The 20436-nt window shown below is 39.9% G+C and overlaps 2 protein-coding genes across 2 annotated transcripts in view; both read left to right on the top strand.

Moving 5' to 3' along the window:
- The window catches only part of LOC137571732 (ATP-binding cassette sub-family C member 5-like), a 49588-nt gene extending 35259 nt beyond the window's left edge, over positions 1 to 14329 (top strand). The window contains exons 3-5 of the mRNA XM_068281298.1: positions 7452 to 7612; positions 8363 to 8518; positions 10276 to 14329. Of these exons, the coding sequence (XP_068137399.1) occupies positions 7452 to 7612; positions 8363 to 8518; positions 10276 to 10516 (558 nt within the window). The 3' untranslated portion in view covers positions 10517 to 14329. The remainder of the gene's footprint in view (positions 1 to 7451; positions 7613 to 8362; positions 8519 to 10275) is intronic.
- Positions 13233 to 20436, top strand: part of ABCC5 (ATP binding cassette subfamily C member 5) — a 51309-nt gene continuing 44105 nt past the window's right edge. The window contains exons 1-4 of the mRNA XM_068233335.1: positions 13233 to 13308; positions 14433 to 14538; positions 15154 to 15387; positions 19386 to 19559. Of these exons, the coding sequence (XP_068089436.1) occupies positions 15241 to 15387; positions 19386 to 19559 (321 nt within the window). The 5' untranslated portion in view covers positions 13233 to 13308; positions 14433 to 14538; positions 15154 to 15240. The remainder of the gene's footprint in view (positions 13309 to 14432; positions 14539 to 15153; positions 15388 to 19385; positions 19560 to 20436) is intronic.

The following is a 20436-nucleotide window of genomic DNA, read 5'->3' as shown; positions in this document are numbered from 1 at the left end:
GCTTGCGAGTATATACGGTAGATTGTTGTCGCAAACTTTAAGTAAGAGCCAAATCTCTCTAAACACTCCATAGTTTTGTTCTTACAATAGTGGTTGGTGGGTATTGCTAATTATGTATGGATTTTTCTCATAAATTGAAAAGGTAACGTTAAGAGAACAATAATAAAGGAAATAGTATAAAGGAGATAAGAAGACATAAAGGAGAGAGGAACTGGAAGAACCTATCATCTGTATCAGTGAGCAGAGGTTTTACCAAGTCATTATTTATTAACATAGTTTTAGCCTGTCGTGCCGTCAGGAAGTCTGAATAAAAATTCTGTTACGATAGTTTTATTCCTCAGAATTTGTTTTCTAATTCCAGATTATGCTCAGTTTGTTGTATTATCTGGTTGTATGTTGGCACTTCTGTATTTTTCCAGTAGAAACAGATTAAGTGTCTAGTTGAAGCTAAAAGCTGAAAAATTATTACCCGATAATTTATTGGGGTAGGGTCTAGGCTGATGTTTAACCACTTCAGCCTACAGGGTTGAAATTTTTTTGCATCTGAGCAACTTTCACCTCCCATTAATTTGCTAATAACTTTATCACTACTCGGCACAATGAATGGATCTATATCTTGTTTTTTCCGCCACCAATTAGGCTTTCTGTGGGTGATACATTTTGCTGAGAATTAATTTATTGTAAATCCATTTTAACAGGAATATTAAAGAAATAGAAAAAAAATCATTATTCCTCAGCTTTTGGCTATTATAGTTTGAAATTAATACATGCTACCATAATTAAAACCTATGTACTTTATTTACCAATTTGTCCCGCTTATTACACCATTTAAATTATATCCCTATCACAATTTATGGTGCCGATATTCAATTAGGAAATAAAGGTGCATTTTTTCAAGTTGCGTCTATCACTATTTAGAAGCCCATAATTTAATAAACCATATTGATATTCTCCTTTGACATGAATATTTAAAAAGTTCAGGTAACTATTTGTTTTATTATTATTGTAATTTTTTTTTTTATTTTTTTTTTAATTAAAACTTGTATGTGGGTATTTTTTGGTTTGGGAGTTAAACAGGGGATTTTTAATGTTTAAAAATGTGTTTATTTAATTCAAAGTGTGTTTTTGGTGCTGTTTGCTATTTGGCCACAAGATGGCCACAGTCAAAAAGTCCTGGGAGCGATCGATCTCGCTCCCAGGAAGAAGAAAGAAGACCAGAGCTCAGAAAAGCCGCAGCGTCTGAAGAGACGCTGTCTGCTTTTCTCCGGGGGGTCTGATCAGTGAAAGGGATTCATAATCCCTTTCATTGATCGACGGGCTAACGGCCAGCAGCGGGGGCGCGCACGGGGGGGGGGGGGGGGGGTCTGGGGGGGGGGGGGGGGGACTGCGGGAGCCCGCGCAGCCTAACTGGATGAAAGTTTTCGTCCAGTTAGGCTGAAGTGGTTAATAATGCTAATTGGGTTGTAAGGTGGAATGGGGCTTTAAGAATTTTTGAAATCAGTTTTCCTATGTCCAACCAAAGATGCTGTATGATGGGGCAGCTCCATAGAATATGTAAGGTTCCTACACATCCACATCCTCTCCAGCACTTGTCAGAAATAGATGCATCAAAGTTTGCTAGTTTGCGTGGGGTCAAGTAATATTTTAAGTATATTTTTTGTAAGGATTCCCAGTGTGTTAGACAGTGTGTATATTTAGTGGCAGATTTCAGTGCTTGCTTCATATTCTCTATAGATATGTTTATGCTAAGGTCCTAGGGCCAAGTTTGTAAGTATTTGTTGAGCTTTGTCCCTGTATGTTTAAGCAGTTCATCATGCCATAATGAAATAACTTTTTTTTTTTTTTTTTGGGTATCCTATTGAGAAATGTTAATATGTTTCGGTAAAGCGGTTTGTAGGTTTGTTAAAGACTTAGTCCAATGAGCTAATCTGAGGTAATTAAAGAGATTCTGTACTGTACTGTTATGTAAAAATGTCTTACAATAAAAAGCATACCATTCTATTCATTATGTTCTCCTGGGCCCCTCTGTGCGGTTTCTGCCTCTCCCTGCTGCAAGCCTGGCTTGTAATTGTCAGTTTTATGCAGTGTTTACAAACAAGAGTAGCTCAGTGTGTGTGTCATACAGAGTGCATGGGGCCTGGAGAGGGTGTGTATAGCTTATATCCAATCACAAGCAGCACAGCACATTCCAGCCTGACTGCCTCAGCCCGACAGAGCCTACAGAGGGGAGAAGATTAGATAATATAACAGAGATAACACAGCCACTGTGCAAATAGGAAAGGCTGCAGTTAGACAGAGCACATTAGAACAAGTGTAGGAACTTATAGGATAGAAAAAATAAGGATGAAAATTGTTAGTCTCTTTAAAGTGTTGTTTGTTGTAAATGATTGAATTAGTTTAAGCAACTTCACAACAACTTGAGGCATTAATAAACTGCTACAAACAATGGCTGTTCCGCTTACCTCAACAGCGGGGGTGCAGGTTGTGGTCAGGAACTGATGCCCAGGCCTGCAGGATCGAATGCCATCCATGCCTCCAAAGATGATCGGTGCACAGTGTGACAGGAACGTTCAGCTAGTTATGGATCCTGTGTTGCCTGCACATGGGTGGCCAGAATGTGTTACGGAGCGGGGGGCGGGGGGGGGGGATCCTTCTCTTTTCATTTCAACATGCCAGATGGTCAGATAGGAGCTGATGCTGATTTCACTGAGGAGATACTACTGTATGTAGTAGGATGTGAGGAACTAACTCTCCCCTTTTAAGTCCCTTCCGACTTCTACCTGGGGTCACCTGTTGTTTTCTACTTAGTGGTATTTACAGGTTTCTTTTAAGATATGCCTGAGAAACAGCAGCTTCTACCCAGCATAACACTTTCCAATGCTGAGTTAAGAGTATTATTGAAGAGAAATCAAACTAGGCTAATATTTGTATGGTATTTAGGGAAATGTATGGAAAAGCTTTTGGAAGAAGTTCCAGGTAAGCTAAACTGGGCACATTATTTTCACTTTAGGTTTCCTTTAAAGTAGACCTCCAGTGTACATTGCATATTCAGTGGGTCTTCTTGTGTAAAGTTATAGCTTTTTGCTGGGGATTCTTGTGAGTCAGTCCTGGGGCTCAGTGTCCGCCGACTTCTGGCACATAGCACCGCCCACCCTGCTGAAAAACTCCATGGTGTTTTCTCTACTCGAGATACAGAGAACACCATGGCTTTTTCGGTAGGGGACAGTGCTTTTTTCCAGAATCTTCAAAAAGTAAGTAGCAGCCAGCAAATCTGTTGTACCTTCAGACAGAAGAGTTTGCAACTCCATGCGTACCATTTAATAATCTCAAATTATGGTGAGCTAAGCTTGGAGGCATTGAAGCAGTGCATGGTTTGGTTCCATCTACCTGAACCCCCAAGTAGATGGCAAAGAGTAATTTCCAATCCTGTGCATGTTAATCTTATAAAGGTGAATCTTCAGCATCACTGGTACTTTGGTACTTTAGAGGCATTTATTTATTATTTGACATCTAAATTGGAAAGAACATTAATGCAAAATGTATTAAAGGAGGAAGGATCTTTGTCTATTTTTACTTTGCAAAGACTCTGATGCTAGATCTGACAGCAGTTCTCTCTGGATTTGTCTTCATAATGGAAGCATAATGCGATGAAATGTTTTATCATTGTGAAGTATCATTAAACAGCACTTAGATGCCACATTCAGCAGAGGCCATTATGCCTATATCAAATGATGCTTATTCTATTTTGGGAATTATTTTTGATCTATTGATTTTAGTCGCTTCGGCATTCACAATAAAATTTTCCAAACAAGTTCATTGGTACATTTGTTTTTTTATTTTTACCTCTGTGCATGCATATTGCTCAAGCATTCCTTATATCACACAAGGCTTTAACTTCTGTTTTAATCTGCAAAAGCTGTGAAGGTAGGGCAAAGAATGGGTGAAGAACAGGCAAAAATTGCATGATTCAGATGTTAAAAGCTGGGAGACATGTGCCCACAAGACTTAGCTGTGTCTGCTGCCTAAGGTGCGTTCGGTTCATTTAAATAATGATTCAGGAGGGGTAATTCCTGTGCTACTAATGCTGCTCTGATCAGCCCACCTCTGCCCACTGCAGCTCTACGGCTCTGTAGTACCCACCTTTCTCAGTGTGTGTACAATTATTATTTTAATTTTATTTAGTGTTTATATAGCACCAGCACTGATATTAGCAGCGCTTAACAGAGTATGTAGTCTTGTCACAAACTGTCCCTTAAAAGAGCTCATAGTTGAATCCCCGCCACAGTCATATGTCCATCGTAATCTAGGCCCAGTTTAGATATCTGTAGAATTTTTTTTTTGTTGGGGGGGAGGGGCATATGAAAGTAAAATTAAAAAATTATAGTTCCTGGAGGAAACCCACAGACATTGAGAAAGCATGCAAACTGCTTACAGATAGTGCTGTGGCTGAAATTCAAACTGCCACATGCCGCCGTGACATATACCGTGCTCTGGTGTATACAACTTCCACAGAAGCGAATAGTGTTTATGGTCAGGCAACTATACACCTGAGCACGGTATGAACTTTTGTATTTTAACGTGTATGCAAGTTGTTTTGCACTACTTTTTCTTTGTCATTGTCTCCATGCATATCTTCATGCACATCTCCCTTGTAAATATCTGTAGAAGGGCGTAACTAGAGATCAGCGGGCCTGGGGAAAATTTTGATGTAATCTCCTCTTCCCAGAAGAAAAATATAAGGCTCCACATACAACTGTTAAAGAGTAACTGTCAGGCTGCAAAAGCTAATTTAAACCTCTATTCTCCTGTGTTAAACAGTTTAGAAGGAAGCCAAAAAGGCAATACTGAAGTTAAAAATCTCTCTTAGTTTTGATGTGTGCTGAACTGCAAGGATGTTAGACCCAAGCTCTTAAGAAGCCGAGAGCCGCATACCATACAGCAAAGCATTCTGGGGCCCTCCCCTCGGCTGCTAGTGATAACTTACAGGGCTCGTGTTACAAAAGCAGCAGCTCACAACACTGAAAAAACTCCCGGCAGAGTACACTGCAGGAGTCCGCTATTGTTCCTAGCCACATGGCTAATTAATATTCACTGCACAGTAGTGTTTTACATTACCAATCTTTTGTGTGAGTCTAATCATCAGGAAGCAGGCAGGACATGAAGACACATTTGGCTTCATAGGAGACAGACAAACATGGAACCTGCCATGAGCTGTCAGGAGCATCATTCTCTGCAAATACTATATAAAGATTCTGTGAAATCCAAACGTGAACAGTGAAATGCATATGTAATGTAAGTACAGCCAATGTTAAGCTACTGATATACAGTGCTGTGAAAAACTATTTGCCCCCTTCCTGATTTCTTATTCTTTTGCATGTTTGTCACACTTAAATGTTTCTGCTCATCAAAAACTGTTAACTATTAGTCAAAGATAACCTAATTGAACACAAAATGCAGTTTTAAATGATGGTTTTTATTATTTAGTGAGAAAAAAAAGTCCAAATCTATATGGCCCTGTGTGAAAAAGTGATTGCCCCCCCTTGTTAAAAAATAACTTAAAGGTGGTTTATTACACCTGAGTTCAATTTTTGTAGTCACCCCCAGGCCTGATTACTGCCACACCTGTTTCAATCAAGAAATCACTTAAATAGGAACTATCTGACACAGAGAAGTAGACCAAAAGCACCTCAAAAGCTAGACACCATGCCAAGATCCAAAGAAATTCAGGAACAAATGAGAACAAAAGTACTGTAATTGAAATCTATCAGTCTGGTAAAGGTTATAAAGCCATTTCTAAAGCTTTGGGACTTCAGCAAACCACAGCGAGAGCCATTATCCAAACACATGGAACAGTGATGAACCTTTCCAGGAGTGGCCGGCCGACCAAAATTACCCCAAGAGCGCAGAGAAAACTCATCCGAGAGGCAACAAAAGACCCCAGGACAACATCTAAAGAACTGCAGGCCTCACTTGCCTCAATGAAGGTCAGTGTTCCCGACTCCACCATAAGAAAGAGACTGGGCAAAAACGGCCTGCATGGAAGATATCCAAGGCGCAAACCACTTTTAAGCAAAAAGAACATTAAGGCTCGTCTCAATTTTGCTAAAAAAAATCTCAATGATTGCCAAGACTTTTGGGAAAATACCTTGAGGACCGACGAGACAAAAGTTGAACTTTTTGGAAGGTGCGTGTCCCGTTACATCTGGCGTAGAAGTAGCACAGCATTTCAGCAAAAGAACATCATACCAACAGTAAAATATGGTGGTGGTAATGTCATGGTCTGGGGTTGTTTTGCTGCTTCAGGACCTGGAAGGCTTGCTGTGATAGATGGAACCATGAATTCTACTGTCTACCAATAAATCCTGAAGGAGAATGTCCAGCCATCTGTTCGTCAACTCAAGCTGAAGCGATCTTGGGTGCTGCAGCAGGACAATGACCCTAAACACACCAGCAAATCCACCTCTGAATGGCTGAAGAAAAACAAAATGAAGACTTTGGAGTGGCCTAGTCAAAGTCCTGACCTGAATCCTATTTAGATGTTGTGGCATGACCTTAAAAAGGCGGTTCATGCTAGAAAACCCTCAAATAAAGCTGAATTACAACAATTCTGCAAAGATGAGTGGGCCAAAATTCCTCAAGAGCGCTGTAAAAGTCTTGTTGCAAGTTATCGCAAATGCTTGATTGCAGTTATTGCTGCTAAGGGTGGCCCAACCAGTTATTAGGTTCAGGGGGCAATTTCTTTTTCACACAGGGCCATGTAGGTTTTGAGGTTTTTTTCTCACTAAATAATACAAACCATCATTTAAAACTGCATTTTGTGTTCAATTAGGTTATCTTTGACTAATAGTTAACGGTTTTTGATGAGCAGAAACATTTAAGTGTGACAAACATGCAAAAGAATAAGAAATCAGAAAGGGGGGAAATAGTTTTTCACACCACTGTATGTGTTTATTTTCTCTGAGACCCTATACCTAACCGCTCCTCTTTAAAATTTCTGAAGGGATTGTTGAATTTAAATACAATTAAGCAGCAAGTCGCTTAACAACATACCAAAGTAGGCATGTCCCCTAAATTCTAAAATTAGTTGTCCTGAAATCACATACTCCGAAGACCCCCCCCCCCCCCCCCCCCCAAAATGTAAATAGTAATGCAAGAAAGCAGACCGTGCTAGGAATAAAGTTTCAACTTGTCTATTTTTCTTTGCTTGTGTGCTTGACTGGTTTCTTCCAGGTGCTTTGCTTTCCCCTACAACTTGAATATTGAAATGAGGCCATTCTTGCTCTAGCATGTCTGTGAGTCATTGATCATGTACTAGATTGTGAGCTGATATGTAAATGTTTCTATTGGGTCTGAATGCATTATATTTTGGCACTATACACAGGGACTAAAATTCTGCCACTTAAGTCAATTTTCCTTATTCTGACAAGTTTTTTTTGTTTTTTATTCTCAAGCATGTGGATTGCCAAGATGCTCTGGAGACAGCAGCACGAGTGGAAGGTCTTCCTTTGGATGTCTCCATGCACTCCAACTTGCAAATCCTGAATGAGAATTACCATAAAGCCAAATACCACTATGGCTTACATCTGCTTAAGCCATTTCGGCTTACATCGAAGTAAGTTTCTTTTGCACTTATCAGTTTGAGTCCACCTCTAGGCACAAATTTTTCTGCTAGCCCCGTGCAGGCACTTAGTGGTAGCACTTGATTTGATCTGTCTATAAGCTGCATGAGTAGCTTTTTAAGAACTGGGTAAGTAGACTCTCCATTTATGAAGAAAAGATCTTGGGATATGATCCTTTATTTTGTGAAGGATCAAAACACAGTCCTTTTTCAGGGCAATCCACCTTACCCACCAACACTTGTTTATAACTTTAAAAAGGACTATATAAGTTAATGCAATCTCAAATGGGCAAAAAAAAGTCTCTGAAAAAACTTTGACACACATAACATACATCAAAAAGTACGGTTCTTCAATATCACAGTGATAGGTCTTGAAAACACATAGAAAAAGATTGAATCAACAGACGGTTGTAGCTTTGCGGGTATTAAACTTCAAGGCAAGTAGACTCTCCAGCATACTTCCAGAGCAGCGTCCACACCCACACTGCCTGCTGTTGGCCATGCTTTTTAGTCATGCAAGCCAACTTTTTCTCACATAGTTTAAAGTCTGCTACTGTGAGACTTTGTATGTAGATCAAAGTCTGGACCTGTGTGGTTTTTTTTGTTTTGTTTTTTTTTCTGAGGGGGAAAAAAACACCTTTCTCTGCACAATTTCTGTACACTGTATTGTGTTATTGTAGACTACTGTGCATATCTTAGCAAAACATTTTTTCCCCCTTAATGTAATTGCTTTTTTTTCTACAGACACCAGCATCCAGTCGATAATGCTGGACTGTTTTCCTTCATGACTTTCTCTTGGATGACACCACTAGCACGTCTTGCCTACAAGAAGGGTGAACTCCTTTTTGAAGACATTTGGCCATTGTCAGTACATGAGTCTTCTGATGTCAACAGCAGACGGTATGTAGTCAGTAGGTGGCATGGTGCTCACACTAACAAGGCTTTGTTGATTGCTGGGAACCCCAGGAGTTTGGCTCGATTTCCTTGTTCAGAAATACAGCTATCTCTTCCCCTGCAATTCTCAACTTGTGATGATCATGTCCCTAAGCATGTGAGCCAAGGTGGGGAGGGGAAGGTAATCAAATACTACTTGATGCATAGTTAGATGCAATTCTGATTAGTGACTTAAGGCCCGTACTCACGGGCTGCAAAAGTGGCCTGTCGCCAGCACACGTGAACGTGTGCGCGCGACAGGCCGGCGACAGCTCGTCGCCAGGTCCCTCCGCGTACACACGCGGAAGAGGGACCAGCTCTGCGACGGAAGCTGTCGCCGACGTTCCTCCCCCGCCGCCGGAAGCGCCGTATTGCAGTAAGAGGTTGCTATCGCTAGTCCGCATACTCACGCGGACTAGCGACAGCTGCGGCAGAGTTGCGGCGGCAACTGTCTCCAGGCGATTGACCGTGCCAATCGCCCGGCGACAGCAGCGACGAGCGACGGTTCGGGGTGCGCGCCCGTGCAACGGCCCATACTCACGGGCGACCTGTCACCGCAACACGTGCGCGCCGCGTGTTGCGGCGACATTTGTAGCCCGTGAGTATGGGCCATTACTGAGGCTCAGTAGAGCACGGTTAGTGACAGCAACCTATGCTGCTGTATACGTCACAGCCTTACTGTGGCAGTTTTCAGAAACATAGATGCAACTGTATTGCCTAGTAGTGGGGCCGAAGACGTCAGAACATGTGAGTATTTAACCCTGTCAATTTGTCCAAATTAAGACAGAGCCTGTCCTTTTTTGACTTAAGTTCTCTTTAAAGTAAATAATATCCCTGCATACAGAAGTGAGGAAACTCATTTTAGGTTTGATACTTAAAGAGGAGCTGTTGAGAAAATTTTAAGATTTAAAACCCATACAAATAAGTACATTTCTCCCAAAGTAGAATGAGCCATAAATTACTTTTCTCCTTTGTTGCTGTCACTTACAGTAAGTAGTAGAAATCTGACATTACCAACAGGTTTTGGACTAGCCCATCTTCTCATAGGGGAGTTCTTAGGGTTTTTGCTCCGTCCAACTGCCAAAATAGGGTGCAGCGAGCAGGGAAGCTGGTTAGCATCTTTGTATTAATCATTTTCAGGAAATGTCTTTATAAAGAATAAAGGCCATGCTGAGAATCCCCCATGAAGAGATGGACTTGCCCAAAACCTGTCGGTAATGTCAGATTTCTACTACCTACTGTAAGTGACAGCAACATAGGAGAAAATTAATTTATGGCTCATTTTATTCTAGGAAAAATGTACTTATTTGTATGTGTTTTAAATTTTAAGATTTTCACGACCGTTCCTCTTTAAGTAGAGGGAAGACTGTGGCTGGTATAGAGCCTTTCTGTTCCTCCATCCAGCTCGTTGTTCCTACATTGTTCGCCTGCTAGGTTGAACAGCTCTTCAGAACTAGTTGTGTCCCCAAGGACAAATTAATTTATATTCCGCATACATGAGTTTGGACTCTAGTAGTTCAGAAGAGCTATTTGGGTGAACAGCTTCAATGGCTGTCAGCGGAGGAACAATGGGCCGCATGATGGAATGGGAAGTCTCGATGCTATCCAGAGCCTTCACTCTACTTGGGTAAGTATCAAACCTGAAGTGAATTTTTCACCTCAAGGTTGCTTTAATTATGGGAATAGATATACAATGTTTTAACAACTTTATGTATTCTATGCAGCTTAGAGAAACTGTGGTTTGAAGAGGTGAAGGAGCGAGGTGCTGAGGAGGCCTCTCTTCGTAGCGTTGTGTGGAAATTCTGTCGCACCAGGCTAATAATTTCCATCATGTGCCTGATGCTCACCCAGCTGGCTGGCTTCATTGGTCCAGTAAGTAGTTTCCACCCTGTTTCACATGCCGAGGTAATGCCATTCCAAGGGCTTTTTTTCCGGTGCCCTCTTTGCCTTCTTCCAAGGTTTTGAAAAAGTTAAGCTATAGGTCTTTAAAACAGTTTTGCCTTTGTTTTTCTGTCCTTATATATCATGGATTTATATGTTCCCTAGTGCAAGATAAAGTGTAAATGTTATTGGCTATAGGATTCTACTAGTTAATCTTTGTCAGTGTAGAGAGGATAGCATATTTTTATGGCTTTATATTTGGCTGGTGCCAGTGGAAGCCATTGTAATCCTGGACTATTTGGTGCCATTTGTCCATGTCTCTAAAAAGAAATTATAGTTAAATAATGAGGGGGCACTTATCATATGTGCATGCACGTATGCCTAATTCCTCCCACTTTCTTAAACTATATTATGCAGTTTAATAAATGTTACCTTTTGCTGGTTTTTCTTGAGGTGTAGACAAAATTCACTGCTTTTAGTACTAATTTTCAGTGTGCTGTTTAAAGATGAAGTTGCAATGAGTTGGTAAGTACATATGGGGTCTTTTTTTATTTTATTTTTACAGTTAATTTTTATAGTGTAATTGATTTTTTATTTTTTATTTTATTTTTTTATTTTCATTCTTTTTATGTATGTGGCTCTTCATGTTTCTCTATATTTTTAATTTGGAGGAGTCATGGGAGTGTTCCTATTAGGGTATAATGAATTCAGTGGTTTAGTTTAATCAGGGGTCGCTCAAAACCTTAACCAACAAACTTCATTAAGAAGAGCTTCTGTCATTGTTATACTGCATGGGTGGCGGTTGCTCCAGGGAAAAGAAAAGAAAAAAGTGTACATTTTGTGTAGACATGTCAGTATAGCTGAACAGTAGTAGGCCATTCAAGATTTCTGAAAACATAAAAAAATGCTGAGCTGTAGCTATCTCCCTGGGCTTTTACTGAAGATCACATGCGACTAAATATAAATAGTTTATTGTAGGCTTGAACGTGGTTATGATTTTCAGGACATAGGTATGCCGATAACATACTTAATTATTAACTGTTGCTGTTCTGACAGGTGGATTAATTCATTACCGTTACAGCTATATTTTATTTAATTCAGTCAACATTTACATAAATAGTATTTTTAAATGGTATAGCTAAATTTACAGTTTGCGAACCTTTATGCCAATATGTATGAAACTTTTAGTCCACAATGTACAACAGGAAGCTATGACTAAGAGCCGAGGTAGCTCAAAACATGTTAGCTATTTGATGCATGCATTCATGTTATACTGGATACGTCCTAAATAAAGATTTGGAATCCTGGATAAGTGCGGACCTTCCTGTTGTACATTGTGGGCTTTGTTGACCTGGTCGTGCACGGTCCGGTGATTGGTGGGTTGAGCGGAGTTCACAGACTCTATAAACTTTTTTAGTACCGTACATAGTAAATTACGTTAACTATTATAAACGAGTAAAATGGTTGTCATTAATTCCCTACTGTTTTGAACCACTTTTAGTCCCTATGAAGTTGAAGATTGCACTCTGTTCGTCCTATTTCTGATTATCAGGATATTTTCAGTTAGTAACCAAAGTGAAAAGTGCACCACTGGGTTGCAGATGGCAGATAGGGGTGATTTCCTACAAGGGATGCAATGCTTTAAGTGCAATGGAATATTTAGTAAAAATATGAAAAGTAAAATAAAGCAGATCTTCTGAATATGGCTGGAGGTTTTGAAGTAACAGCAATGCAGATTCATAACACTTAACTACATATCCTTTTAAACCACCCCCCGTGCATCTTGCTCACCATTTAAGCATTAAATCAGAATAGATTTACAGTGCATTATGAATGCTGACATCCAAAATATAAGCCAGCATTGTAATTTTTGTATTTTCAGTTTGATAGAAGATTTTTGCGGTTTGTTAGCTATTCCCACTGATTTTAATGTAGCCAAATATGGGCATCTCTTAATTGATTGGTGCTTATTTGCAGAGTTATGTGGAATTCAGTTGTGACTCTGTCATTGTTGAATCCTTATAGTTGCACTAATACATATGCTACAAGATGTTCTTTTGAATTGCATATACTGCTATTCTCATTTAAAATTTATAGTCGTCATGAGAAAAATGTGAATATTTTTGCCCTGGTTGCTAATTTACGTTTGTATACTTTCTTTTCTTTTGTGTCACTGTTAATTTTATGCTGTTATGTTCCAGTTCGTGTTTAATGTTTCTGTTAGCTGCTACAGTCCTTAGAGGCACCATGCATGGTACAGATGTGTTGAGTTTTTGTGAGGTTCTTCTTGTGGACTTGTGTCCTTTTGGTTTATCATGAAGTGTCCTTTATTTCAGGTAGTAAAAGTTGTAATTACACATAAGCATATTTTAGATTTTAAATAGTGAACTTTAGACTGACCTGTGTTTAACTTCATCCTAGAAATTTAGACACATGTGAACTCCCCTCCCAGTGTTATAATTGCAGTTCAAAGTTGTTACTTTAAGGGCAATAATGGAAGGCTAGATTACAGTTAAACAATTTTTTTTTTTTAATTTTTTTTTTGCTTTTATTGTGTAGTGGTGTTAAATTCATTTACAATGTAGCTGTCATGAAGATGTTATGGTGGCACTATGTCTTGTTCATAAGGAGTAGAACAATATTCAGATAAGCAAAGGTGAATGAGTTTGATTGTCCATGCTTGTTGTTTGTCCAGCCTCTCCAAGCTTCCAAGTGAGACGCTGGACACCTGGTGGGTGGGCGAGGTGTTATTACTAACGTAACCTCTGTAGTAGAACCAATGACAGAAGCTATTCTTTAGAATTTCCAGGGTGACAGCTCTGCTGCCAGATTGAGCCAGACAACTTGGGCAGAAACCTTCGCGGTTCAAGATTAAGGTAAGGTCATGTTTATTCCACGGGAATGCTTACAACCACAAGAAGCTTATGCCTATGGTAACATTAATCTGCAGAAGTTATCTCATTAATTCAGTTAACAGTTGCTGTCATTATTTGCTTTCCATTTTTCATTTTTGTTCACCTGGCAAGAGTTAATATAGTTTTGAATGCTGATAAACCTTCTTTTTCTTTATTTTATTTTTTTATTATAATATGAGAGAATTGACAATTTGCTCAACTTGCTGCCTGACCACAAGACAGCTGCCTCTCTCAGCCCTTGTGCAAGGTCTCTAGATGCAGGTCTTCAGTTGCTTTTCTTTTTTATGTTTTTTATTTTTTTCCTTCGCTTAAATATTATAAGTAGGCTGATCCATTCTGCACCATCAAAATTTCAAACAAGCAGGCATTCCAGTGTTGCCCTCCCAAACGAGCAAACCTATGTGCAAATTGCCTGCCTTTCTGAGCGCTGCCTTCCCCCTATTTAATCACGAGTTGAAAGCATTTTACCCCGTCAGGGGTGGCTGAGGAAGCCTCTGAGGACATGGACTCATCGGACTCTACCTCTATTAACAGGGAAGGCAGGCTGGTAATACGTATCCTCAGGTTCCTCCTGTACCTACTGATGGCATATGCTCCCAAAGCTTCTAAAATGTGCCAACTGCATGCCAGCTGATTGCTTGGCTCACTTCTACAGACTGATACACAAGGACTAGAAGAGACTCAAAACCGTTTATCAATCAGATCTTTATTCTTCAGTATGGCATATCGATAATGGTTTTCTTTTGCCTTTTCTTTTCCAAGAGGAATCAGTGTGCAAGCCTGCAAAAAAGATTACGTTAGATAGGGGTTCTGTTCATTTTTTGTTTTTTGTTTTTTTGATTGTTAAATTACTATTATTGATATGTACGTTATGTGCCTGCTAATTTTATCTTTGAACTGTATGTGTTTTTAAAGTTTTTACCGTTGTATCTTTGTATAGTGAAATATACCCCACTCCCTTTAATAAAATGTTCTTCTTAAAGTCATAGTTATTTTTTTTATATATTATACCTAATGATTAGTTAAATTGCACAAATATTTGTGTCATAGCCTTGAAATAGTTTAAATGTAATGGATTCATTTAGAAATAAAGAAAAAATGCAGACATAGGAAAGAGCAGTTTGAAAACGGCGGCTGGAATAAGAACCAGTGAGACCTTTGCTTTAATCGAAGAAAATACCTATTCCCTGGGTAAGCTTTTTAAGTGATGAGAGTAAATTGACTGTTTACTTTGCTTGTTTTTTTTTTTTTTTGTTGTTTTTGTTTTTTGTTTTCCTTTTGTCTATGATAATAAACTGCTGATATTTATTTTCAGGGATTTATTGCCAAAATGTCCTTCTCTTCCCCAACTGTTCAACTGTAGGTACAATTGTTCCTTTCTATCCAATGCGCACGCTGAACGCAAAATATATTTAAGTAATTATATTAAAGTTTTTAAATTATTATTCATTTGTTTTAATGCATTACTTTTCTATTACACTACTTTTTATTTTGGCATTCTTGGTCAGAGCAAGTTTTGTGTTGAGTTGGAGTATGTTGAGCTTTGTCACTGGGGCATTTGTGTAAACTAGCTACATTCTAGACTTAAAGGTAATATTCATCTGCTTATCCAGAGCAGAGTAGATTTTTATTTCCTGCCATCAAACACTTAAGTATTTTGTAGTCAAAATGTTACACACTTGTCTGAACTGTTTAGTTTTCCATACTAGCATAAGGCTAGCCGTTTTCTAACTTAACATAAAACTTGCCAATATTGTTGATTGTGATTGGGGAAGGACCTCACGCCCTCTGCCTTCTTCCCTGTAGGCATTCGTAGTGAAAAGCCTCTTGGAATATACTCAGCATAGTGATACCAACCTCACATACAGCTTGCTCTTACTCTTTGGGCTTCTGATGACAGAAGTTGTCCGTTCGTGGTCCTTGGCACTTACGTGGGCTTTGAATTATCGCACCGGTTCACGGGTTCGAGGGGCAATACTGACCATGGCGTTCAAGAAAATCCTGAAGCTAAAGAACATAAAAGAGAAATCCATGGGCGAGGTCAGTATTGTGTAAATTAAGGTCATTCCATTCCCCAGAATGCTTTTTATCTATTGCCTTATCAAAATTCAATGTGTATTTGAGATAATTTGGAAAAGATGTGGTGTAGTCGTCTTAATCGATATTCACTTTCAGACATCTAATGACTGAGTGAAACCTCGTAACTATTAGCTTCATTATTTGTCTTGTAAATCTTCCCTATTTAATTTAAAACTCAAGCCCAGTTTTTTTTATATGTATTCTAGCAGAATATTATTTTAAGTTATGTACAAGAAAGTCTTGTTAAAAAATATACTGTGTTTTTCGGAATATAAGACGCTCCGGCATATAAGACGCACCTAGATTTAGAGGGTAAAAATCAGGAAAAAAAAAATAAACTAAACCTATGTGCGTCTATGGTGCAGGGGCTTCTTATGGACCTCTAACTCCCCCAAAACTGTCCTTATCTAAGCTACACTGCCCATCTATACTAACACCTGCTATATACACTTCACTTACCCCTGCTGTCCCCACCAACTACACATTACTTCACTAACCCCTACTACCACCACCAACTACACTACACTACACTACAGTATACTAAACTTCCCTCACTAACACCTGCAGCCAACCCAAACTACACTACACTACACCCTTGCTGCATCTTACCTGATCCTGTCACCGCGATCCTCCCCTCCATCTGCCTGTCATCACCCGAGAGTCGCAGCAGCTGTCATCTGAGGGTCCCATTAGGTGTCATCAGAGGGTCCAGCAATCCCACCCAGTATTCCTGCTCTTTAAGTGTCCAGGTTGCCGGCTCCTCTTCGCTACAGTCATGCTTGAATGCAGGCTCGCGATGATCACGCGGTAATTATGCGCTGCCGGGGCCGACTTCCTCCATAGTTATGGCGTCCTCTTCTTAGATACAGTGCCCCCTTCTGCGTGACGAGCGGCGCACGCCCGCTCGTCACACAGAAGGGGGCACAGTATCTAAGAGGAAGCCGTAACTATGGAGGAAGTCAGCCCCGGCAGCGCGTAATCACCGCGTGATCATCGCGAGCCTGCATTCAAGCATGACTGTAGCGAAGAGGAGCCGGCAACCTGGACACTTAAAGAGCAGGAATACTGGGTGGGATTGCTGGACCCTCTGATGACACCTAATGGGACCCTCAGATGACTGCTGCTGCGACCTTGGATGACGGCGGACAGACGAAGGAGGCGAGGATCGCGCTGGCAGGATCCGGTCAGTAGGTTATGGAGCAAAAATACCGTACCTTTGGAATATAAGATGCACCCACTTTTCCCCCCCAGCTTTGGGGAAGAAAGAGTACGTGTATATATATATATTATTTTCAAAACCCGAAACAAAACAAACTTTTCCACGCCATTTCATATATCCTCAGTAACTAAAAGCTAAAAATTCACATTTAGGCATGATTAATTGGGTGCTATGAACTGAACAGTATTTTTCCATTTCTTGTACAAAAATTATAACATTTTTAAAAACTTTTTCTTACATAATTCATATAAAATAAAGTTCTATAACGGGCATATATAAAAAACTGTGCCTGAACTTAAAATTTGAAACGCATACAATTAAATTATTTTTAATTCTACATTTTAAAACAAAATTTAAAATAAATCCTAGTGCCTCTCAGGACTATTCATTTTCTGAAGGGGTTATTTTACTTAGAGGTGAAAATGTTGTTTATATTTTAAGATTATATGAAATTGACCCCAGATAGTTCATCCTAAATTAAAGTAGACCATATACAGTTCTGGGCACTGCATTACAGGAGGGATATTGCAGCTTCAGAGCAGGTGCAGAGACGAGTCACAAAATTGATTAGAGGGAGGGAAGGGCTCACTTCCCAGGGAATGTTAGATAAAATGGGCTTATTTAGTCTGGAGAAAAGAAGCCTAGTGTTGCTTGTACACAGTACAATAAAAACGTTAGATTTTCCAGTTTTTTTTCGACTAAAACGATTGAATCGAATGAAATCAAGAAAAATGAGCGATTACCTTTTTTCCAATAAAAATCCAATTGGACATGTTGGGTAAATCTTTATATTCGATCTAACTGAATAATCAAACAAAATTATCTAATCGGAAAAAAATAATAATTTTACCATGTATGGGCACCTTAAATTGTAAATTTAACATGTATAATACATCAGAGGGTAATCTAAAAGCTTGGCAGATTTGTTTTTTTGGCCCTAGGCTTGTGCAAAGGACAAGGGGGGACAACCTGCACATGGAGGAAAAAAGGTATGACCACCTATTCAGGAACTGGTCCTTTACGATAAGTGGTTAAAATTTGAACTATATTACCACAGGAAGTAGTTATGGTAAATTCTATACCTGTGTTTTAAAGGGGGCAAGAATGCTGTCCTTGCATTATGGCTATAATTACTAGGTACTTTTTGACAGTGTTGATCCGGGGATTTTATCTGATTGCCATCTGGAGTGGGAAGGAATTTTGTTTTAATTTTAGGGCTTATTTGTCATGGCCTTGTCAGGGTTATTTACCCTCCTGGATCAGCTGAGATATTCAAGGGTGCAGACAAGTGTTATGCTAGTACCATACTTTCTAGTTGAACTTTATGGACAAATGCTGTAAGGGTGATATAACTATTTAAAACAAAGCTGCTTACAGATACAAATTAAGAACATTAAAGTTCTGTCAAAGGCAGTCAAATAAAAAACAAAAAAGTTGCAGTGCTTTTGATGACTAATTAGCAGTAGCCTGTGGATATCTGTGCTCCCTGGTGAACATTTTAATAGAGTAGAGCAGGGTTCTCAAACTCAACTTACCTGGGGGCCGCAGGAGGCAAAGTCAGGATGAGGTTGGGATTTCACAAAAAAAGTCAATCAGCAGCTCCCGCCCCCCCCCCCCCCCCCCTTGCATTGATTATTATTTCAAAATCAAATTCACACTGAAGCGAACTATTTTGCCTATTTTACCTTATAGTTCGCTTTAGTGCTCCCATTACAAGTAATCAGCCGTGTCCACGCCGCTAAACGAGGGCTGCAGAGCCCCCAAATCGCCCGGGGGGCATTCCGCCGGCATTTCCTGGAAGGGGCAGAGCTTTCAGCTTCAGCTCTGCCCCTCCTGACGTCAATCGCGGCGCGTCGCCGCCTCTCCCTGCCCCTCTCTGTGAAGGAAGAGTGAGAGGAGCGGGCAGAGCCGGCGATGCGCCGCGATTGACGTCAGGAGGGGCAGAGCTGAAGCTGAAAGCTCTGCCCCTTCCAGGAAATGCCGGCGGATTGCCCCCCGGGCGATTTGGGGGCTCTGCAGCCCCCTTTTAGCGGCGGGGATGCGGCGGTTTACTTGGGAGCACTGAAGCGAACTATAAGGAAGCTTTTGCCGGCGCAGGCCACAAAATATTGTATCGAGGGCCGCAAGTGGACCGTGAGTTTGAGACTCCTGGTGTAGGGGGATGTACAGCCATCTCCCTCTGCCTGGTGTCCATAATCTGCTCTGAGCTAAGATCATGCTCCTACTTTCCAATGGCAGCATTCCTAGCTTCCGTAATATAGCTCAAGTAAGGCTTTAAAAGACATATATGTGATAAGATTATACAGTCAGATCATGTACTGTATGGCAGGTTTTGTACTATGCAAAAGCTGATTGTAGTGGTGCAATTTGTTGCATATTGCTGAGTTATTAAGCACCAGCCCTGTTGCTGTTTTTGTTTTTTTTTTGTTTTTGTTTTGTTTTTCTTCTGTTTTACTATAGAGGGGCTTTAACTAAACTGAGATACCAGTCAGGATTTGTTGGATCAAACTGCCAAATAATTACTAAGAAACAGAGAGATCTTTCAGCTGTGCCCATTAATTGCAGTAGACTTTCAAAATTTCAATTGATCTGTTAAATGTTCTCATTTGAAAAGGTGGGAGTTTATCTACTGGAATTACTGACACATTTGCTGTATTGCCTTTGCATTTGGATTAGAAACCTGTTTAAAAAAAAAAAAAAACAAATAAACTCTTAATTTCCCATTCATTTTTTTTTCCAGCTCATAAATGTTTGCTCCAGTGACGGTCAGCGGATGTATGAAGCTGCAGCAGTTGGGAGTTTGTTGGCAGGTGGGCCCATTGTTGCAGTTCTTGGAATGGTTTACAATGTCTATGTTTTGGGTCCCACTGGTTTCCTTGGCTCTGCTGTTTTCATCCTCTTTTATCCAGCTATGGTAAGTCTGTTATGCAGTTATTGTTATAAAATTATCATTTTTGTTTCAATCAAATTGATTTTGATACGTGCCTCTTTGTAAGGTGGTGGTTATGATGTGACTGTAAAGCCGTGAACTATATCCTAATAGAAGCTTCTAAAAATGGAATCTTTAACAAATTCAAATACTCAGAAATAGTGGCTGTCCTTCATAATATGAATATAAATGACAAGTTTTTTTATTGTACAATCGGACGTAACCTTGAAAAGTATTCTTAATACTGGTTAAATTGGTAGCCAGAATATTTAGTAAAGATCTTTTTGCATGTATTATGTGTCTATAAGGACTTGAGGTGGCCACTAATGATCCAATCTTTTTCATCCAATGTTACCAAATCAATGTAGTACAAAGGTAAATTGAGTGAATATATTGAATGGATAATTTAGGCAGTCCCTTTATATTACATAGAATTGGTAAGATTGGATGAAAAAAAATTGGATCATTAGCAGCCACCATTTGTCTGACCGCAACATTTTACATTTCTGTAGAGGAAAGGGTGGAAGCAATGTTTTTATTCAAGTGGGATGGGAAAAAATTCAAAACCCTGTATGCAGTAATACACGTCAGGGAGACCTAGCAGCACTGGCATAGAGATCACCTATTGCAGCTGCTATAAGAGCTGGGGTGAAGGGGGTCCGCTGCAGGTCTCATGGAGATCTGCAGCAGACCATGATATGCAGAGTTATAGGCAGCTGAGTGCTGAAGGGAAGTTACGTAACTCTATGCCAGCTCCATGTGATCTTTGTTCCTTATGCGTCCGAGGCTCTTTGATTACAGTGCCATCTGTCATTGCGTAACTTGCGCGGCAACACAGGGCACAGTTTTAGAGGCTCTGAAG

Source organism: Hyperolius riggenbachi, chromosome 4 (genome assembly GCF_040937935.1).
Source record: "Hyperolius riggenbachi isolate aHypRig1 chromosome 4, aHypRig1.pri, whole genome shotgun sequence".
Taxonomy (NCBI): domain Eukaryota; kingdom Metazoa; phylum Chordata; class Amphibia; order Anura; family Hyperoliidae; genus Hyperolius; species Hyperolius riggenbachi.
Note: the sequence above shows the minus strand (reverse complement) of the source record. Positions and strands in the feature narration are given on the sequence as shown.